Source organism: Lissotriton vulgaris, chromosome 10 (assembly GCF_964263255.1).
Source record: "Lissotriton vulgaris chromosome 10, aLisVul1.2, whole genome shotgun sequence".
NCBI lineage: Eukaryota > Metazoa > Chordata > Amphibia > Caudata > Salamandridae > Lissotriton > Lissotriton vulgaris.
In genome coordinates, this window is record NC_141698.1 from 771,828,562 (window position 1) to 771,850,863 (window position 22,302).

The 22,302-nt window shown below is 41.3% G+C and overlaps 1 protein-coding gene across 1 annotated transcript in view; it reads right to left on the bottom strand.

The window, feature by feature from the left end:
• The window catches only part of OSBPL3 (oxysterol binding protein like 3), a 909,495-nt gene that overhangs the window by 323,768 nt on the left and 563,425 nt on the right, over positions 1 to 22,302 (bottom strand). The window contains exon 12 of the mRNA XM_086941688.1: positions 18,676 to 18,832. Coding sequence (XP_086797814.1) covers positions 18,676 to 18,832 — 157 coding nt within the window. The remainder of the gene's footprint in view (positions 1 to 18,675; positions 18,833 to 22,302) is intronic.

A 22,302-nucleotide genomic window follows, 5' to 3' on the forward strand; every position in this document is an offset into this window, starting at 1 on the left:
GCTCAGCAAAATGTCAGTGACAACTGAAGAGACCAATTAATTAAGGAGGGATGGCTGAAAGACCTCCTTGTTAATTCTATTTTGTATTAAAAAATATACAAAACACAAAGGTCATGGCCAACACCTGACCTAATAATTAGAATTTTAAGGCAAAACATTAGTTTTGCTTTTAGCCTTCCATGAAGTTTTGCCTGTATTTTACAACTGAATTTAATTTATATATTTTTTATTTATGCTCAAAACTTAATGTTCCTTATTTTTGTGAGCAACATGCTGTAGCATTTTAAATAAAACAAGAGGAGCAAGAGACCGATGTAATAGCAGAAATATCTTGTTATTTAATTTCAAAGATAAAATAAATCTCCATTGCTTCAAAAATACACAGTTGTGTAGGATGAAGTGAGAATACATCAAGATCCGAGCAAACATGTGAACCTAGTTTATAAAAATAATGGTGTTTAAATCTATCGACTTCCACACTTTCTAAAGGATTCATATTTGTAATCATTTCAGGAAATACCCATGGGCCCTAGGATATTGTGGTATAGACTGCAATGTTTTTTCTACAGAAAGAAGGACATTTTGCAGCATGCAACAGCATTTTGTAATTTAAGACCATCCCCTTACCACATTCTTTTCTACAAATATCATATAGCAGATGACTGGAACACTAACAACCAAGTGATCGATTTCATTTAACAATTACTGGTTCTTAGAATAGTCAATCTGTTTGGCCCAATTGAAGTCAACCAACACTATAAGTACTAAAAGGCATTTGCATCCTAAATTAAAAACTGGAATGGAAATGTAAGTCCACAGTGACTTGGAGACATCTGGTAACTCTGCCCATCCCTGGCATCCTCCCCTTACCAAACATGCACTAAGAACGGTTATCTTTTCTCTTCCACCTAAAGCATCTCATGCCTGGTGTACTGTCTCCACCTAAACACACACCACATACGCCCATAGCTTAGAAGTGTTGAGGAGGAGAAGACAAGGACCTGTCATGGAGGGCAATTGGCCCAAACATTCCCAGCTGGGCAGTGATGTCTGGGCTCTGGTATGGATTTATATATAAGCTGATAAGCTCATGCCTGCTCTACAAAAAGGGCATTGTGAGGCAGGTGTTTTGTGGGTGGGGTTCAGTGTAAAATATGCAAGAAAAGAAGTGTTCTCCTGATTGTATATTTTATTGATTCAGTGTGGTATGTCTTGGCTAGTAAAAAGACTGTTCTCTTCATTATATCCTTTAAATTTTGCTGGATCATGCTGGTTTGCGGATTACTGAAAGTAATTGGATACATAAAGGGACATATGTTCATTATTGGTGTAGGGCAATTGACTGTCCAGATAAATTGATTGTATCAGTAGACCAACTATGCTCAAGACCCAACATCTGTGGACCAATCATAGGTTAAAGTGACGTGGAAACATTCAACATTTCATCTCTCTTTTGGATGTATTTTAAAAGAGGGGATTGTCCAGACAACTGAAAGAATAAAGTTCCATATATGGACACAATCCGAGAGAAGTGGTCTGGAGCTTTTTTCGTTACAAAAACAGGAGTTTTGATTACAGGGCGTCTATGTTCCTAAGGGCGCAGATACCACCTGTAATTAGAAGTTTCTGTTCAAGATAGTAGGGAGTTTTCAGAGTGGAATGTTTTATGTACAGGTGTGACTTTACTGTGCCTTAGGGTACCAGAGACTAGCCTAGCCATGGCAGGTAGAGCAGCCTTCAGCACAGTTAATTGCTTCTTTGGAATCAGTATGATTAATGATTTGCCACAATTTACCTTAGCCAGGACTAGATATTGTACCACTTTTTTCAAATGGTCTTCCCACACTTTTGTTTTTATGTCTATCAGCAGTCTTGAGTGAAACTGAGCACTATTTGCTAAGGCACTTAGTGGGAAAGATTGTTCAGCATGAAGCCCGCTGACTAAGTGCAGTTGATAATGAGAGGGTGGCAGTCAAGCAAGTCCAGTGTGTTTAAAAATGATAGAACCGGTATGGTACAATACGGTAAGGAAATGAGCAAGAATTCTGCTTTGAGTGTATTATGGTTACGGCAATGTTGGAAAATCCATTGCGAGAAACATTCTTAGGCCTCAGCCCCATATTGTTCAGAGCCCTATAGAACCATGTCACGCGGTATTGTGTCGAGCCCATGGAGAGTAAGCGCTGGACTACTGCATGAGGTGTGGGCTCATCCCATCCTCTGTCTCAGAGAGCTTCAATAGGCCATACCAATGCCTCATAGTTCAGAAATTAACTTCAGGGCAGGGCATGGTGTTCCGATAGTTCTTCTAGTGGCCTGAGAGCACCTAAAAGGAAGCAAACCCCTGCGGTCTTTAGACTGGCCTCTGTCCAAGCAGAGAGTTGGCCAGTGGCAAAATAGGCAACAGGATCCCCAGGAGGTAGGCCCACCAATGACAAAGCAGGGGCATAAAGCGGAGCTCTTCGGGTGCGCACCACAAACCAGTGCCAACAATGCAGAGCTACCAGAAATAGTTTGCTCGGCTGTGGATTAGCCACTTCGGGACATAGCAACCGGGCCAGTAGGATTCCCCGTTAAGGGGTTAGGCCAAAAAGGTCCAATTCGCTCCTTTAGGATTCACCAAGCGATCGGGCTACCCATTGAATTTAGGACGCTAAACACTACCCCACAAAGTACGGCACTCCTAGCTGGAAGGTCCCGGCTTCACCGTTGGACGTCTTGCCACGACTCTACATATGAGGGACGCGCTACTTACTGCCGCCCACACGATCGTGTTACAAATCAGGCTACAAATCAGGCTGTCTTGAACTATTAGTGCCTCTGTGCAAAGAAGCCTGCCCGGGAACTGTGTCCCGCCTGATCGCGAGGTACCGCTAGCTGAAATATCGTTTGAGAGGGGAAGAGTGGTGTCTATATATCGGGAGGCGACACCTCCACCTGTTAGAGCCGGACCCACGGTTTCTCTACCATCATTTCTATTTCGATTCTTTCTCATTTCGTTGTGAAGTATTCTGCCCTCTTGTTTAAACTTCCACGCAATCCCCTGTGTGTGGATAGGGATATTGTCTAATGACTGAATTTTGTGATATGAAGCGGCAGCCCTGAGCTTAGCTCTCTATATACAACTGATTGTATCTATTGATGTATACTTCGAACCTATGGAATGGTTTTGAAAAGTCACAGAAGAGAATATATGTAACTGTTTGCGCCCTGACGAAGGATTGGTGAATATCGGTCCTGTTCCGAAACGTGCGCCGGCGCTTCTTCTTCTTTTCCTTTTTCGTTCTGCTTTGTTTCATTTGTGTATGTTTGTTCCAAATGGTGTATATTTTTGTAAAGTGTTTGTACTTTCTGTATATATTGTTGATTGGTATGACTGATGATGGTTTGTATGGGTGTGATTGGTGGTTACTATGAAGGTGTGGGAGGGTATGTGCCGCATACATTATGATATGTAAATAGATTTTGTATATACATTTATGCCTCTTTTAATTGTATGACCTATAAATGAAAACTTCAGAAAATAATAATACATAGATATATATGTTTTTCAAATGAATTCTCTCTGTGTGGGACTACAATGATGTCTGTTATGGGTTGGAGTGTTTACCATTTAATAGATTTAGTCTTAGGAGGGGTCCTCTTGTTTTTGATTACGGCGCTCCTAGGCCGCCATCATCTAGTGAGGGTTTTATGATGTCAAGTAACATTTTATGGCAGCCTCCATCCCATCTGTTTTTAGATAACCAAAACACAACCTTATTTCTTAGATCCTCTTGTTTTTCCGATTTTCCATTTGTGAGTGCTGGCACTCCCGAAAGTATACACACAAATGGAGTGGCCTCTGGCGGTAAGTGTATATGATTAGCTTTTTGTGTCATGATGCCACGGTTTACAACTCTCTCCTTATGGGATGTGGGATCCTTATTCAACCCTACTCTGGGGCAGGTGCTCAGTGCTATTGGGGGTTTTATTAGAGCCTTCAGAGTGTTTGAGGTTCACATCTGCGCTGCTACAGGGTGATTTTTAACAGTGTTACAACATGCAGTTGTTTTGGACACTTCCCTGTCAACTAAAGACTGTGTGTGGCTGAGGCCTCCCATGCTTTTTAAGTGTGGCGAATTGGCTTTAATCATTTCCTCTAAACCTTGCAGCCTGTCCCCTAAGTTGTTTATTTTTCTAGCAAGGGGGATATTATGGATTTAACCATATTTGCAATTTGGGCCAAGAGTGTTGGCTGAATAGGGGGTACAGGAGAATCTGGGTTAGCAAGTACCCTAGAGGGTTTTGGGGTGGTAGTGATGGGCGTTGGTGGGCTTAGGTGCAGCTTTTGTTGTTTAGGTTGGCTCCCCGTGTGGTTAGCCTCTAATCTCTTTCTTTTAGTGGAGGAAACCTGCGGAGACACTAAAGGTTGCCTAATAGCTTTTACTGGTAATAAGGGGAGAGTACCCGACAATCTTACATTTGGTTGGGAGGGGGTAGTAGTCTTGGGACTTGTGTTATCTGGGGAGCAGGTATGAGTGCTTTTAGAGCCAGAAGACACTGTCTACAAGCTTCCAGTAGAGCAGCCCAAACGTTTAGAGGGAAAGCGAGTAGGGCCGAGTTATGGCCCAGATTCTATCAGTACTTTGCTGACTCAAATGAAAATCTACAGGCTGATCTCTTATTCTCAACCCAAGAAGCTAAAGGTGGAGGGGCAAGAGAGGCAATCCAGGCGATTAGGAGTCTGCCCTCTTCATTTGGTGGCTCTGGTACAAATGAGTTAGAGGTAGCAGGGCAGCTAGCAAGTCCACCTGGATTAATATTTACCAGCGAGGTGGAAGAGAAGATTGTTCATATCTTGGCAGTGTCAGCTCCCCTTAGATGTTTGTATACATTTAATGTAAAGCTTGGCGTTTTAGGCGCGATCGATGGACTAAAACTGGAGGGATTGAAGGGGAGTTCAGAAGCATTGCAGGCTGCACCTAAAGATCTAAAAAAGGTTATAGCCTCAAGCAAACAGTTAGGACCTCTCCTATAGGTAGTTCTAGATCGGGAGGGAGTTGAGCAGGATCCAAACTTAACTGTGGCAGAGGCAAGTAAGGATAAAACGGCTGGGTCAGACACTAAAGTAAAATCTTGTTACAGCCTCAGAAATAGGCAGTTTCTTAAAACTTTGGTTCCCCCTACTCCTAAGCAGGCGGTAATTCCTAGAGTCACAAGGAGGGCTACATGGAAAGTTTTGAATTTACAGGCAGGAGTTGCAGTAAATAAAAAGGGAGTGCCAGGCGATAACCTGGTCCTAGGTAAGAGAGGGAAAGGTGATAAAGTAAAAGTTAGGCCATCCTTAAGATCTTATTTCAAAGTGCAAGAAAAGATCGGAGGTAAAGTTATGGCGGAAAGCTCGGCTCTCCAAGTCTTGGCTGATTATCACCCTCCTGAGAGCCTGGGGGGACAGAGAACTTAGCAAATTCAACAGTTTCCACAAATGCACAAGACCCTCAATCACAAATGGTGCAACTGGCACCCTCGGCATCGGTTCCGGTGTCACCACAGGATCCTATTCAGAGTCACCCTGATAAGGACTGTACAACGAACACACAGCCTGACTCTCTGGATTCCTCATCAATAAGATTTAGTACTTTATCTCAGCCAGTCTCCCAACCCACTCTATCAGCTTACTGTGATAATCCGCAGAGCTCCTCACGAAAGGGCCCTGGTAACACCACAGAGACTTTGCTGGAGCTGATGCTGGAGGAGATGAGGTCTAGGTTTAAAGTCTCTGAAGACAATCAGAATAAGTTACATGAGAGATTTGAATCTTTAGATCATAAGCTTTCCGCCTTAAATTACAGGGTCTCCGCAGTGGAAGCAGAGACGGAGGGGTTGGTAAAAAGAGCAGGAGTCTCGGAGAAGAATATCAGAGACTTGAGGGCAAAGGACAAGTCGATAGAAGAAAATCTGGAATCCCTGGAAAACCAATCAAGGAGATCTAATCTAAGATTCCTGAATATACCTGAAGGGCAGGAAGGGTCCGATATAAGAAAGTTTATTATTTCCTTGATTGAAGAACACTTCCCTTGGAGTAAGGCCTTAAACTTAGAAGATGATATCCAGCGGGTACATAGGGATCCCTTTAGGAAAACTAAAGAAAGGAAGACCCCAAGGAAGATCCTAGTAAACTTTAAGTCATACATTACTAAAGAAAAAATTCTAAGTGAGGGACTCAAAAATGGAGAATACAGCAAAGAGGGCTGGTCCTTCAAAATCCGTTCGGATATTGCCAAGGTAACACAGGATAGACAATGGGAGCTGGACCAGAGAATGCCGGAGCTAAGATCACTAGGGGCTACAGTCCAAATGAAATTCCCTGCTGCATTAAGAATTATGTGGAGGAACAAAATGTTCAATATAAGAGACCCGCTGGAAGTAGATTCCCTGCTGGAACAGATGCGTGATGACATTCAAGTGCAATCTCTCTCACAGAAATGAAAGACGCTATAGACATAAGAAAAAGAAGGGGATAGGAAATGACTGTAAATAGGGGGCGGTAGGAGTAAACTCACTCATTGACAATTTTCTTTGTTTTCTTATCTTTTTTGGCACAGGCTCAAAATGGGCTAAAGCATAGCCCAAAGAAAAGGGAGGCTTTCCCAGGGAGGGAATGTGTTTCCCCGTGCCTTTTCTTTTCAACTTCTCATCTTTTCGATAATTCTACAGTTTCTTAATGAATGTGCACGAGGGGAGAAGGACGGGGAGCACAAGGGGGTTGGGAGCAAATTGGGGAAAAATGAAAAAAAAGTCCTCACCACGCTTTTAGTAAAAGAGAAGCAGTGTCTAAAGTTAAATAGGAACTTTAACTCGCCCAGTTTTGTCAATATTGTCATAACCAATAATGGATAAAAATCAAAGATCTTTAAAAATAATAACATGGAATGTTAATGGTCTAAGAACCAAGAGTAGACGCCGTAAAATTTTCGAATATCTAAAGTGTCAGGACAGTGAAATTATAATATTACAAGAAACACACTTACTTAAAAAAGAGTGGGAAGAAATAATTAGTACCCTTAAATGGGTAGATGGTTACATCTGCACAGATCAAGAGTGTGTTATTAAAGGAGTCGCAATCTTGTTTAAAAAAATCTCTGAATGTAAGAATTATTTCTGCTGAAACAGACCCTAAGGGAAGGTGGGCAACAGCCAATATAAGCATCCTAAATAATACTTTTACGGTGGCCGGATATTATGGGCCCAACTTAGATGACCTAACCCCACTTCAATCTTTGTACTCCCATTTGATCTCCACTACATCTCCTTTGATTTTGGGAGGGGACTTTAATATCATCTTGGATCCAAGAACAGACCGCTCCCCCAGGGGTAACCAGAACAGCTTACCAAAAATGAGGGAGTGGTTGGGGGTATACAAGAGAGACCTCAATCTTATGGATGTATGGAACATAAAGGGGACCAAACAGGATAAGTTCACCTTTTCTAACAAAAAGTTGGGTATTCATTCCAGAATAGACTATTTCTTAATAGATCAGGGTCTTCTAGACAGCACCTTGTTTGTAAAGCACCTTCCCGCACATTTGTCTGATCATTCGGCTGTGGAAATTAACTTAAAAATAAATAACGACTCAGATCCACCAAGATGGACTTTTGATCGGTCTATTCTTCTAAATTCAGCCATAGTAAACCTATTCAAGCAAGACACAGAAATATATTTCCAAGAGAATAAGGGTAGCGCGGTACCTCAAATTGTGTGGGAGGCTTATAAGGCTGTAATAAGGGGCAGGATTGGAGGGTTAGCCTCTAATAAAGCTAGAGAGATGAAAAAAGACATTAAAAAACTAGAGGAAAATATTACGTCTATAGATCGGCAGTTGTCCATGGCACCGTCTTACTCACGAACTCAAGAGCTAGCTAAGGAAAGACAGGAAAAAAAAGAAAGTCTAACAGAATTACTAGAGGGTAAAATTAGAGAAAGATGGGACTGTAGTAAACTTGCCCATTATGAATATGGTGAAGGTTGCGGGAAGTTGTTGGCCTGGAAAACCAAAACAGACTTGGTAAAAAACAAGATCAACTGTATAGATCCGAGAGATCCCTCGCAAAATGGCCTAGAAGATTCTGTTATTAAACAGGAATTCATGGCCTTCTTCTCCGACTTATACTTGGAGGATTGTAACCCAGACATTAAAGAGATTAACAGGTTTGTGGTTGCCCAAAATGTCCCCACTCTTCAAGCGGAGGATAACGAGAGTCTAAACAGGCCAATCACAATAGGGGAGGTAGAAGCAGCAATGAAAGAATTAAAAAGAGGCAAGGCGGCAGGCCCTGATGCATTACCTTACGAGTTCTATCTACATTTGAAAGATGTGTTAATCCCCCATCTGACGAACTCTTTAATGAGATTTTTATAAACAACAAAAAAAATCCCAGAAACGTGGAACGACGCAACTATCACAGTTCTTTTAAAACCTGGCAAGAACCCAAAAAAATGCGAGTCTTATCGCCCAATTTCCATATTAAACTGTGATTATAAAATATTCACTCAAATCATGGCCAAAAGAATAGGGAAAATCGCAGGAACTCTAATAAATACCAGCCAAAAGGGCTTCGTGACAGGAAGGCACCTTCAGGACCTCACGCAAGAATTGATTGGGGCAATAGACATTGCCATTTCAGAGAAAAGTGCTTTATCAATAATTGCAATAGATGCGGCTAAAGCATTTGATAGAGTCTGCTGGAAGTACCTTAGTGAAGTGCTAAAACAGTTTAATCTGGGAGACAATATAGTTAATATGGTAGAAAACATTTACAACTCCCCTAGGGCCAAAATCCTAATCAATGGTAAATTAACTAGCGATATCCACATAGGTAGAGGAACTCGTCAAGGGTGCCCCCTCTCCCCCCTTCTTTTTAATTTTTATATTGAACCTGTAGCAGAATGTCTAAGGAATCTTCCCTCAATACAGCCTTTTCTCTATCAAGGATGGCAAAAAAAAAATAGCCCTTTATGCCGACGACCTTATGATTTTTACATCAGATGTGAAAGAGGCGTTAAAAATAGTAGAAGAGACCTTGCTAAGTTTCGGTAAAATATCTGGTTATCAGATGAACCAGACCAAAACCGAAATTATGAGCTGGAATGAGGTATTCGCTTCCCCATTTTGCAAGGAGAAAATGAGATATATAGGAATAGACTTAGTAAAGGATATTGACAAGATTCCACAAACTAATCTACAGAGAGTAGAAACAGAAGTTAATAAACTCCTGAAGGTCTGGAGCAGTCTCCCGCTTACATTCCTAGGAAGATCTAACATAATAAAAATGACAATCTTGCCAAAATTCACTTTTATTTTTAGTGCAATTCCTTTAGAATTCAAAAAAGAAGCTTTAAAGAAAATTCAGGGGAAAATATCCACGTTTATCTGGTCAGCAAAAAGACCGAGGATAGCCTGGCATAAGCGCTGCTAAGAAGGAAAAAAGAGCAGGGTGGTATAGCCAGCCCGGACATAATAGAATACTGTCGGGCATTTCAATTTAAATATGTAAGGACATTGTTGGGCCACTTTGAAACTTACCCACAGCACTTCCAAAGCACAACAAACAATACAAGTCATTTCCGTTATAAATTTGGTCACCCAACATTTTTCAAGAAAATAAAATTGAAGACCTTAAAATCAGCATCTAAATTATGGTATGGTTTTAGGTGTACCCTGGGAATCCCCCTATATAGTGAGAAGGCCCCAATCTGGGACTCGCCAACTACACCAGAATGTCTTAAGGACAGTCTTGCTGGTCCACTCAAGCAGGCAGGCATAGTAGAATGGGGCCAACTTCTTTTTCAAAATAAACTCCTCGAATGGGATATTCTGTCGCGACGGACAAATTACACACTCTCTAAATTTAAGTACTATCAGATGTTGAGCTGGTCGAACTCTTTAAAGGAAACTAGAAAAGGAAACCTCGAACTGGAAGTCAAATTCCTGGAGGCAAATCAATTCAAGAAAGAAATATCCTACTGGTACTGGGCCTTAATACTAGCAGGAGAAGACGACTTTCGGATTCCGGAGAGCATCTGGGGTAAAGACCTGCCGACGCTGGATTTAAACAGTACATGGCAAGTATCTATGAGCAAATGCTGGTCTATTGTATCTTCTGCTGCTCTCAAAAGAAATCATTTATTCACCACACACAGAGCTTATTGGACCCCGAAGAAGCTTTCTAAACTGAGTGGAGATGCATTGAGAAGCTGTCCGAAATGTGGTTTGAATAAAGCTGATGACCTGCATATGTTCTGGCAGTGCCCCAGCCTCGAAGGTTTCTGGAAAGACGTTGGTATGACATTAGAACAGGCCCTAGGAAAGCAACTAATTGCGAGTATGGATTTGGTTATTTTTGGGGTCTCTGGTAGGCCGGTCAAGAATGCCCTATCGAAAGTCGAGGAAAATTTAGTCTTTATTTTAATCCTGCTGGCTAGGAGGGAGCTTTGTATTAAATGGGTAAGCCCGGTAGCCCCCTCTCGAAATGAATGGCTAGCGTCAGTCTTAAGGGTGTACAATTTAGACAGAAAAAAGAGTGGGAGTTCGAAAAAGTTTAAATTTTGGGATATATGGGAAAAGTTTAATAAGGGGTGACTAGGGGTATGGGTAGAAGTAGGATTGTGGGACTTGGTGTTTTTCCACCCTAACATATGTCCAATGATTACGCTACCGCAACAAAATGGAATGGATGGTACTTCGAAGTAGCCATCATGGCTAGCTTATCTCAGAACCGGTGAACGAAGACCTCTTCTCTTAAAGGTATGAAAGTAAGGGGTGCGCTTTTTCCGAAACATCAGAAAGAAATGGCCTGGGTATCCGAAAAGATACATTCTGGGTGGAGTAAGAAGAAGCGACTCCGAGATTCTCCTACTTTAAAATCAGTTGCGTAATGAGGACAAAAAAAAAAAAAAAAAAAAGAAGGAGTGCTGGGAGTTCTAGTCCGCATACTTCCTGCCTCCACAGGAACAAACGTAGATTTACATAGAATGTTTAGTTCCTCTAACCAAGATGGAATTTCTGCTAGGTCCGTTGTCTGTCGAGGAGATCTCATACTATGTATGCTCTCGGTGGACGGGCATCGTACTGGACTCTCTAGTTCACAAGCAATGGGAGGTGTTGCCCTGTTCACATAGTGGTCCAGTGTCCCCTTGCACGAGACCCTCTGAGGGATTGTATATTTGGGCACCCCCTTACAAGTCATGATGTAGTAGTTTTTCTCAGGTTTGTAATGAGAATGGCAACAGCACCTAAGATGTTCAATGTTTCACATAATAGTGCCCCTTGGGTATGAAGCGAAAGTAGGTGTGTATAGATGAGTCTATTTTACCTCCTTCTGTCGTGGGGAACCAAGGGGGGTGGCCCGTCCCGTCCTCCTCTGGCCACAGAGGGCCCGCCCTTTACCAGGGCTTAGCCTGCGCGCGGTCCCGCGACGCGGGGGCTCTCTCCAAGCTTAAGCGCCTCCGGGCGCGGTGTGGGCGGTGGCAGCTTTCCCTGCTAAGGCTCCTGGTAGCTGCAGTCCCCCCCTCGGCCGCGCTGCACTGATGGAAGGTGCTGCAGCGGCGGGGGGACCGGCGAGATTACCGGCGGGACACGGGAGGGGAAACGCAGATTGCCCGCTGAAGCCCCCAACAGCTGAACACAGAGCCCCCCAACAGCTGAACACAGTAGTTTTTATAATTGTCGCATCTCAGACATTCTGAGTTGGTATTATAACGTTCCTTTGAATCTAGTAGCCTTCAGTGATTAACAGGATCTATTCCTACGCTATTGTCTAGAGTATGAAGAGCGACATCTAGTGTGTGTAGCTCTTCCTACTGAATGACCGATGCTGTTGCCCCCCGACTACAACTTTGAAGGCTTCCTATTCTGTAAGGACAGATGATGCAGCGCCTTTATTATTAAACTACTCTGTGATGGCGCTGTGTAGTGAACTCTTGTAACAAGTGCCCTCAAGCGCCGGCGGTTCCAGTCGCCATGAGGAAATGACTGACTTTTCAATCATTGAAACCCTGGCAGTAGAGGGCTGTTGTCTGAGAGGACGTCCTAGATATTCAGTAAAGATCTATATTGGCTCAGCCTCTCTGAGCACAGGAATCTGTCCAACCTAGTGTAGTGAGCATAAATATAATAGTAATAGGAGTATTCTTGTTCAGTACAGTTTTGTATGCGTCACGCGTTAATCAGCCCCCAGTGTTGTAACCACTAATGCAAGCTTTTTACTATTCTATGAGTATATGATCCAGGTAAGGGGAAGGAGCGATCCAGGAGCACATCTGTAAACAAAATTTAGGTCACCTTGTTCAAGTTGGTCCCCGCCTACCAAATGCCCCAAGGGTGCCGATAGTAAATGGAGAAACGTCAACTGGTCTCGATTAGGTGCATAAATGCTCCCCAAGATCACCTCCTTCCCCAATAGCCTGCCCTTCACCAAGGCATACAGTCCTTCCTTGTTAACTGATGATTATGTAAGTTTGATAGGGGTCTCAGCCTTGATCCAACAGACATCACATTGTATACTAGGACTTTAATATTTGCTGTTAACGTTGTAATATGGGCTCAAACCCAAATCAGTAAAGTGCAGATGGGTAAAAAGCTTGGATTAGATGAAAGTACCACACAAAAATGGGGTACCTTCCTGCCATGAATTTTGTTGGTATGTGGAAAGTATTGTATCCAGTTTTCTACACTATTCCATGTGCAAGATGACAACTATCTTTTTACAGATACCTAGTAACTAAAACTTGCATGAATGTTCAAAGCATGTATTTTTTGGCAGTGGGCCGGTTATCAAAACTGACTTGCTAGAAAAGGGTACTGATGTATTAAAGGGTTTTACCCATTCTGTGTCAGGATGTAAATGTAATAGTACATATTGGCCACAATTCTATTGAGTGAGCCATTTCACCAATCAGTGAAAGAACTAAACACTGCCAATAATCAGATAGGATTTTAAAATTCCCAGATTCTCTATAGTGTATAAACTTATTAGATCAGTCCAGTCCTACAACAGGCTTCTAAACCCTGCCCCTTTCATTTAAGCACACAACACTGTGGGGAATACAAGAAATAAACAACTATATTTTATTGACATCCCTAGACAACAAAACTCCAGCAAAATAATCCTAGACAAGTTTATTGCTGATACCTTGTATAGCAAAGGCTATGTTGGCACCTTCAGGAAGAAATAAAAATGACTCCTCTCAGTTTTCTTTCTTTAAATAGTATTTTAGTTTGTGGTTGTGCAGGCGCTTATCAGTATTTATAGGTTTACACAGGTTAAGGGCTGTGTTACGTTCAGTTGGGTTTTATCAGTTATTATAGGTTTATATCTAAAATAGGTTAGCCTAAATATGTTGTTGTTAAAAGCATAAAAGCACTTGATTGGGTGAGCAATGGTTTCTTACTTGTATTTTCAATTAAATTTAAAAAAATTCCAAGGTCACCAAAGCTGATTGTTTAACTATATAAGTTGTGGAGGGCACACTTTTTATACCCAAATAGACAGGAGTAAACAGGAAATATACATCTTTGAGAAGTCTTTCGAAAGTTCACTGATTTAACCTGATTTTCAATGCTTAGTAAAAATAAGAAAGAACTACTGGCCGGGGTTGCACTAACAATTTTGTACTCCTTATTACACACAGGTGGAATCCCTTCAAACAGTGGATCATTGGAAATCAGCAAAGTCTTCAGCCTTACCTGGTAACAATCACGTGGCGGTTGTAGAATATGGCAAGGACTGCAGGCATGACCAAATGGGATGCACTTAGGTGAGGGCAGAATGGTTGGTTGGGGAAGTCTGCCACCCCAGCAGACAGGGTTTACTAATGGCGATACAGAAAATAGATGGCCTCTAAACCTTGCTGCATAGTAGGAGGCTGGATGCAGGTCGTGGGGAGAGCTACCAAGTGGCCCCAATTATGTAGCTTTCGTGCACAGTACTTTGCCACAGGAGGACCAGCTTCTCACTACTACTCACATTGCCCCTAACATTTTTAAAACAAACTTGTGGCTTCACACTTTGTGCAGTTTCCAAAACATAGACACATTTGATAGCCTTAGGTAAAACAAATGTGATACCCAATATAATTAGGAATGCCCTTCATAATATTAGTAACTGTTTAGACTGCGATAATCATCCCCAAAATGTGGTGTCTTCCTTTGTAGAATTTTTAGATCATATATAAAGAATACAATTACTAGAAAAAATACAAACAACCCAAAGTCATGGGCTAGTTTGATGCTATAGGAAAAAAAAAAAAAAAAAAAAAAAGAAGAAAGCCCTCACTAAAGCTTTAGGATGCAAATCTAGAAACATCTCTGAAATTGTCATTCTCCATAAGGAATATAAAATAGCCCTGAAAAATAGGGAGACTACGATAAAGGAAGAAACATGGGCCAAATTAGAGCAAGACGCGGCTTCCGGCAACTCCAAGGCGTTTTGGGGAATAATAAATGGCCCCCACTTCAAAATGCTTAATGATCTATCACACAATGTCAATGTAGGGGAGGAGGAGTGGGTGGGTCACTTTAAAGGTACCTTTGCTCCAACCGATTACCCAATACCACCGGTTTGTATTATCTACGGAATCCTCCCTCTTTTCTCACTAAAGAAGTTAGGGATGGGATTAAGGCCTGCAGTACTGGGAAAGCCCCGGGTCCCGATGGTGTTCAAATGGACTTCTTCTTTGAGAACACAGATATATGGGTTCCCCTACTAACTAATGTTTTTTTTTTTAAATCGCTATAGTTGGTCCCCCCGTGTCTTGGAACACTAGCATAATCGTCCCAGTCTACAAAAAGGGAGATAAAAGTCATCCTAAAAATTACTGGCTAATTTTACTAATTGATACGATGGCCAAACTCATGGGCCGCCTTCTTTTGACAAAATTGGAGGCTTGGGTGAGGAGTAAGAATATTTTAATGGAGTACCAATATGGCTTCCAGGAGGGTAAGGGCACGATAGACCAATGCCTGAACCTCTCATTGATCATGGATAGATATGTCAGAGCCAAGGGTGGGAAGATCTATCTTGCCTTTATGGACCTGTCAGCAGCTTTTGACTGTGTGTCTCACCCTAGACTCTGGCAGATAATGGAGGAGATGGGAATCGATCAGGTATTGGTCGACTTCATCAGACAGCTGTACTCTGACACCTCTTCGTCAGTCCGCTACGGAAAGACTGGGGAGTGTACCCGATCACTTAAGATCTTAAGAGGGGTAAGGCAAGGCTGCGTCCTGACACAGTTTAAATTTTCCATCTATACCAACGGTGTGGGAAAACATCTTGAGGGCGCAGCCTTGTATGTTCCCTTTCTCTCCAACCATCAGCGGTTACCGATCTTGGCATATGCTGATGACGCCACTCTGATGGCCCGAACTGGGATGGGGCTCAAGCATCTTATATCGGCCTATGCGGTCTTTATGAATTCACTAGATTTAAAGGTCAATCAGACCAAATCCTTTATAATTATTGCAGGGGCAGGGAAACGAGAAAGACCACCATATTTCTTTATGGACTCTGGTAAAATTTAGGTGGTGGACTGGTTTCCATATTTAGGTGTTCTCTTTAATAAAAATCAATCATGGTCCAAATTACTAGAGGGCAGAGCAATGGGTATGCAGAGAAGTCTAGTGGCATTAAAAACATTTTCTAAAAGATTGGGAGCCAAACCTCTAATTCCTATGAAAAAAATCTATCATGCAAAAACAAAGGCGGCAGCGATGTTTGGGGCAGCAGTATGGGGAATGGCTCCCAGAGATACTATGCAATCCATTGAGAATACGTTTTTTAAGTCTTTTACTTACCTACCCCAGTCATACTCTAATTATGTGCTTCATATGGAACTGACTCTACCATACATTATGGATTCTATCAAAATGGCACCACTCCTGTTGTGGCATTCTATATTGCGTAGGGACACAGTCCCCTTACCCAAAATTTAATAACTATTTTAAAATCAGACAACTACAGCAGGATTAGGTAGATAAAGTATGTGCAGTCAGAACTATCTGCAATCAGTCCAAGTCACCTTTTTAAAGATCCATCCACCTGTAACTCCATTACAAAGCGGAAAGTAATTGAGATATTCACTCAGAGAGCCGAATACTTAAGAAGAGAAAAACATTTCCACACAGTCAGGTCGTCTGTATGAATTAACCCTAGCGCTGGAGCAGGGAAGCTACTTTTATTTGGCTGATGTTACATTGCCAATTAACAAATATATTTTATTAAGATGTCGCCTAAATTTGATACCATTGATGGTAGGATATACAGGGAAGAAATATAAACATTCTGATCTTTCCCTGTGCCCATGTGACAAATTATCCCCACAAAATGATCTTCATCTTTTATTCTTTTGTGGTGTTTACCTCCAGGAAATATATAATTTTATTGTACGGATCTGTAAGTGTTACAATTTTAAGTTTTGCCACGTAACATTGATTTTTACTCAAATCCTTGCAGAATTCTTTTGTGTGTTTCTCGTTAGCATCGTTTTTATGGGCATGTTTGAAAAAGAGGAAGCGGTTGGCTCATAACACGATTTAGGACTGGTTTTCAAATCCTTATTGTATTTGTATATGTATATAGATGAAATGGATTTTAACAAAATTGGATGTTAGCAGATTTTTAAGTGTCAGGACTTATGCTATTTTTATCTATATATTTTCTTAAACTGTGACTGTAAATACGTTTATGATCTTATGTTTAAGATCGAATAAAGGATTTGAATTGAATTGATAGCCTTAGGTCTTCACAAATTTCCAAACATATTATACATGAGGACATAAGTGTGCAGATTATTTTTGTATTCTGCTACTTCATGTAATTAAGCAAACACAAGGAGATGATGGTCAGAGCGCTGAAACTTTTCAAACATTCACCCTCAGCCACTTTCTAGGTTGAATCCATCATCGTTCTTTAGCTCCTTGTGTTTACTTTATGTTAATTGACATTCTTTTCTTTGTAACACAATTTAGATGCTAAAGTAGCTGCTACAATGCAAAAAACTAACAAATGATGACTAGAATGGTTGAATTAATCTTAACCACTGGTAATTACTCAGGGTGCATCCCAGTATATCATTTTCCTGCCCAGCATACCACACCAGATTAGACCCAGCCTTTTACAAATCAGCCTCGGTACTGCTCCAATAAAGCAGTCTAGCCTAAGCTGCCAAGCCAGGTCATCTCTGAACCAGAAAACCAGGTAACCCAAGACTGGATTTGACCTATTTGGCCCCTTTTCAGTCGGGTGCAGCTTGCCAACAGTGGCAAAGTGACCATAGGACCCACGTCAGGGCATACATGTCACACATGGTGTGTCACAATGAAGAATACAAAAGAAGTGAAGGTAGGAATGCTTGAATTAATCTCTTCACTGGTAATTACATGACTGCATTCCAGTCCATCTTTTTTGCCCACCATGCTACCTTCAGATTATACCCGGCCAGTGGTTGTTGCAATCACGAGCAATGTTTGTCTAGTTTTTATTTTTCTGAGGCTATCCAGAATTACACAAAACATTGCCTCAGCAAAAATGTTAAAGATTAGTCACAGATGCTTTAATATCAATCCAAAATGATCACAGTATCACTGTGCAGCGGCGACTTTAACAAATCTGGTACCCAACACAGGGGTTTGATGGTTTGAGCCAATTCAATATAACTACGAGTTTGTCAGAATGATAAGTGGCTGCTGATACACATACCCAAAAACAGCAACACACACATTGTCTTCCAGGGCCAGTTCGGTATACCAATGAATGTGATGGATGTGAAAGCATACAATGGAAACTGGTACTCTTCAAAAAGGCAAAAGTAAAATTAATGACATAATTCGCAGAGAAGCGCACTAAGAAACCTAGTTGATTAACAGTTTGAAGGAAGGTGTAAGTTATGATCCATTATGTAACATATTGCAGCAACATGAATGGGCCCTAAGGAATTGGGGGTGCGCAATGAAAACTAGAAAGAATGCAAAGTCAGTAAGCTGGTAGAAAAGTAAGCATACAACCAACACGATCAAACTGCTCCACGGAACAAACAGGTGATATAACCAGAATACATCAAATTGGCGGTGTAAGGACAACATTATCAACTCAGTGTCTAGCCTACTCGGCAATGGCCACACTTTAATCGAACACGGAAATGAGAGAGTTTAGTTCTGCTAGAAGATGAGCAAAACCTAATCCTCATCATGGTGACCGTGTCCAAGGCACTCATGCTATAAAAATAAGAAAAAACACACAAAACATTAAAAAGTACCTCAAGGATCCAATTTAACCAAAGACATACAAGGAGTCTAATAAAATCGGTCTTGCTCTCCAGTTCAGGGTACACATCTAACAAGGTCATTACTGTTTTGAGCAATTCATGCTCACTTTAAGTATGAGCAGATATATTTCTATAGATGTTGTTGAATGCATGAATACTGTCTTTATCGATTTTCAGTTCAAAATAGGTCACTCATACACAATACTATTTTGTTTTTTACTAGCGGAATTTTAAAGTTTCCTAAAGTAAATGCACAACAATTACGAAGATGTTTTCAAGATTCCATAAAAAACAGGCACAACCAAAAAGATTTCTTCATGTATTCTATTTTAAGACGCTTCCAATAAGAGCTCTAATTCACTATTACCTACCTTTATGAGCAACGCGACACAAATCTTCATGCATTTTAGAAAAATCTGAATAGTTTTCGGGCCCATCAGAGTATGGTTTCTCCTCTGCATAGTCAATGGTAGATAAATTTGGATTGGAAGCATGTAGTCTTGTTTGACCAGCTAAAGAAGAAGGAACCTACAACACAAAAACTTGCATGTGACATCTTTTTAAATGAAAGACAGAGTTCTAACAAAAACATTGGAATTATCAATCCATTTTCTGATTAGTAGCTAGTTATATTGTTGTGACTTTGTATTCTTCTTTTTACTGCATTCTTTGTCATTAACAGAAAAAGAATACAATTTGGTTCATCCATCCATAAATAAATGTGTTTCTATATTAGAAAGTCAATCTTAACACCATGGACATAGGCTACCATACACCTTGTCCTATAGAGGTGTGATACAATATTAACATGAGCCTCAACCAGAGTTGCTATGCTTCCTTCTATCACTGTAGTATATAAATTACTCTGAGTGGTTCTTCCCTATTCTCAACCGGAGGGTATCACTGCCACCTAGTGGTGGGGCCAGAAACTGCTTCCATGGATATATCAATAGATGGCTTTCATGCTTGTACTGCATGCATAGGTAATATATGACACACCACCATTGCTGTGCCAGTTTAATTTTTTCTGCCAAATGGTGGGGCTCGGAACCTGCTTTTTTGATGTGCAGAGAATTGCCTATATAGGGCCTCAAAAAATTAACTGGGGTCTTCTTCGCTTTCATTTTTTGCTACTCTTTTCCTCTATCTCATTCTTCCTTCAGATCATGTGTAGACTTTGGGTCCAAAATCATCCCGCTCAGTCTGTAGTGGGGATGGCAGCTTCCAACAATGCAATGCCCTCACCTGTGTGAAATGAAGTGTCTGGAGATACACAAGAAGATGTGGCTGTCCATAGGTCTTCCCCTTCCTCAGGCCAGTGTCATCATGGCCATCTACTTTTGCCACTTCTAGCATGAGTTTCATCAACATGCCTTCTTTCTTTAAAACTATGCAAAGAAAGAGAAGTAGCTCAAAATTGATAAGAAAGCTGCAGAGCAGAAACTACAATTTTGTTGTGACCCACGGGCAGTTGACTGGATCACTAACTCTGGCCTGGTCATGTGTTAGGAGTGTTGGTTTAATGTCACAGACTTGAGCTGCAAGTCCCATAGAAGATCATGAAGAACTGGTTCGATCCCTCAGTGTATGAGGCCCTCTAGTAGTACAAGCTGGGTAGGGTCACAACCACAAAGGCATGACTTCCTCCTCCTTTCTAGCCAGCTTCGGCCTTCCAAAGTTAGCAGGTATGTTTGATCCAAGTACCCAAATTGTGCACCATATAGCTTAGGAGGAAAGCAGGTAAAGAACAGATATTTCACTGGAAAGAAAAAAACACCCCACAGCCTCAGCTAAGACCACCAATCTCCGGTGCCTTCCCACTGGATCAGCTGCCATATTCTGTACCATTTTAGGAGGCCTACTCCATGCCAATAGGGTGGAGGGGGGTGGCTTTCCCTTCACTACCATCACTAGTCCCACCTCGGTAAAGGCGGAAAATACTCACACCACATACTCCTGCAAGGGCTTGGTTAATCAGCATGTTTGTTTATTGTTATTCCCAGGAGGGAAGAAACTCTATGAGGAAAGTGCTGTGGTGTTTGAGGACTGCAAGGAGAGTGGTAGCTCTCACTCTAAGAGCCATTATGCATTTTAGTATTCCTTACCTTCATAGGTTTCCCAGCAACAGTGACAACTGGGAGAAGTTTCTCTTTAAGTATATCAAGGGGAGGAGTTTTAGACCCAGTCTTTGGAGTCTATGGGCCTCTATATTTTGGTTCTCTCTGGTTGCTAGGCAATCTGCAAGAGGATAACTTTGAATGCAAATAGCAATGAAAAAGAGCATTAGGAATGTAATAACTCAGGGCCCGATGTATGGAATCCCAGATTACCGATTCTTAAATACCGAATCATACCGATTCGGTATTTAAGAACAGGCAAATGGGATGTAGGTATTTTTACCGAAAAAAATACTGAATCGGTAAGTTTCGGTAATTACTGAATCGGTAAATACCGATTCGGTAATTGCCATTCATTCCTATGGGCCTGAGGAATGAATGCCAATTACCGAATCGGTATTTACCGATTCGGTAAAAGGGGAAAATTGTAGGGTGGCAGGGTGTCACTTTGACACCCTGTTGCACCCCTCAATTGTGTATGGGTGCACATGTTGCATACATACATGCCCTAAGGGCATGTATGTCTGCAACATGTTGCAGACATACATGCCCTAAGGGCATGTATGTCTGCAACATGGCACTGTTGGAAAAGCAAAAAAAATGCTATTTCCAAGGTTTTCATTATTTACCACCAACTTGTAGTTGGTGGTAAATACCAAATCCTAAAAGGGGTAATTTACCGATTCCTTAAAATATCGATTCGGTAAATTACTGAATCAGTAAAATGCCCACCTACATCTCATTTCCCAAATACTGGTCGGGAACGGCCGAAATTACCGAATTTCGGCCGTTACCTACCGGTATTTGACTACCTACATCGGGCCCTCAGTCTTTTAAAGCTGAGAAGTACTGGTTTTGCATTGTTGTGCTTGTTTTTATGGTGCTTCAATCAAAGGGAATTTGATTTGTGCTGTAACTGCATCATTTGAGGGTAAAGCAGCTAAAATTTGAGAGCGCTTCTAGCGCTGGACCTTAGTTTCCAATTTTCCCTGCATTGTTCATATCTCTAATTCAAGTCGTAACATGTTTGCACAGGGAATGTTTTCAAATCCATGGAGGACAGGATCAGATAGTGCTTTTTCCCGGCCAAGATTTGACTATGCTCTTCCTGATAATCTTGTTAGCGGTTGTTAGTGTGTAATCTGACAACATCAAGGATAAATTTCATAATCAGTTAGTTCCAACAAAGTTTCGAACGAAATCACTGCTTTATTGGAAGCAAAAAGCCCGCCCTTTGGCGTGCTCAATAATAAAGGCAAGAACGAAGTACTGCCATTAAACAAGTTTGTACAGGATTATACTGCATTCCTCGAGGCATTCAAGAAATATATCGAAATATAGCCACACTCGAGATAACATCCGGGAAAAAGTTAGACAAGTGTGGTATTTAGCAATTGAAAACTTTGTTAACACACGCTTAAAAACTCAGAGCAGCAACATATCAACACCTAATAAACGATTTAAGAGATCTGAAAACCACTGACCAGGCACACAAAAATGCATCAAAAGCTGAGGAAGCAGTTCCATTAAACACACAAAACGGATCGCGGCTATGCCCACGCACTGGTCAATGTCACCAACAACAGAGAACATGGATACATCAATTCTGGTTTCATGTTTACACTACTTTTACATTTAGTCAGTGGCGTATAAATGATTCACAAATAAACATTTGGAAAACCTGCCTACTTTCCCTCTATTTACACAAAAATTTGAATAATTTTAAAAAAGAACCTGCTGTCTGACATCTTCCTCCACACATTATGATGTAACAGCGGTCACGTGGCCTCAAGATCCATGTAACATATGAATTAGTCCTGGATTTTCAACCAACAGAAAGTACTTTGCGCTCTGGGATTGCTACTTAGTTCTTATGGTAGT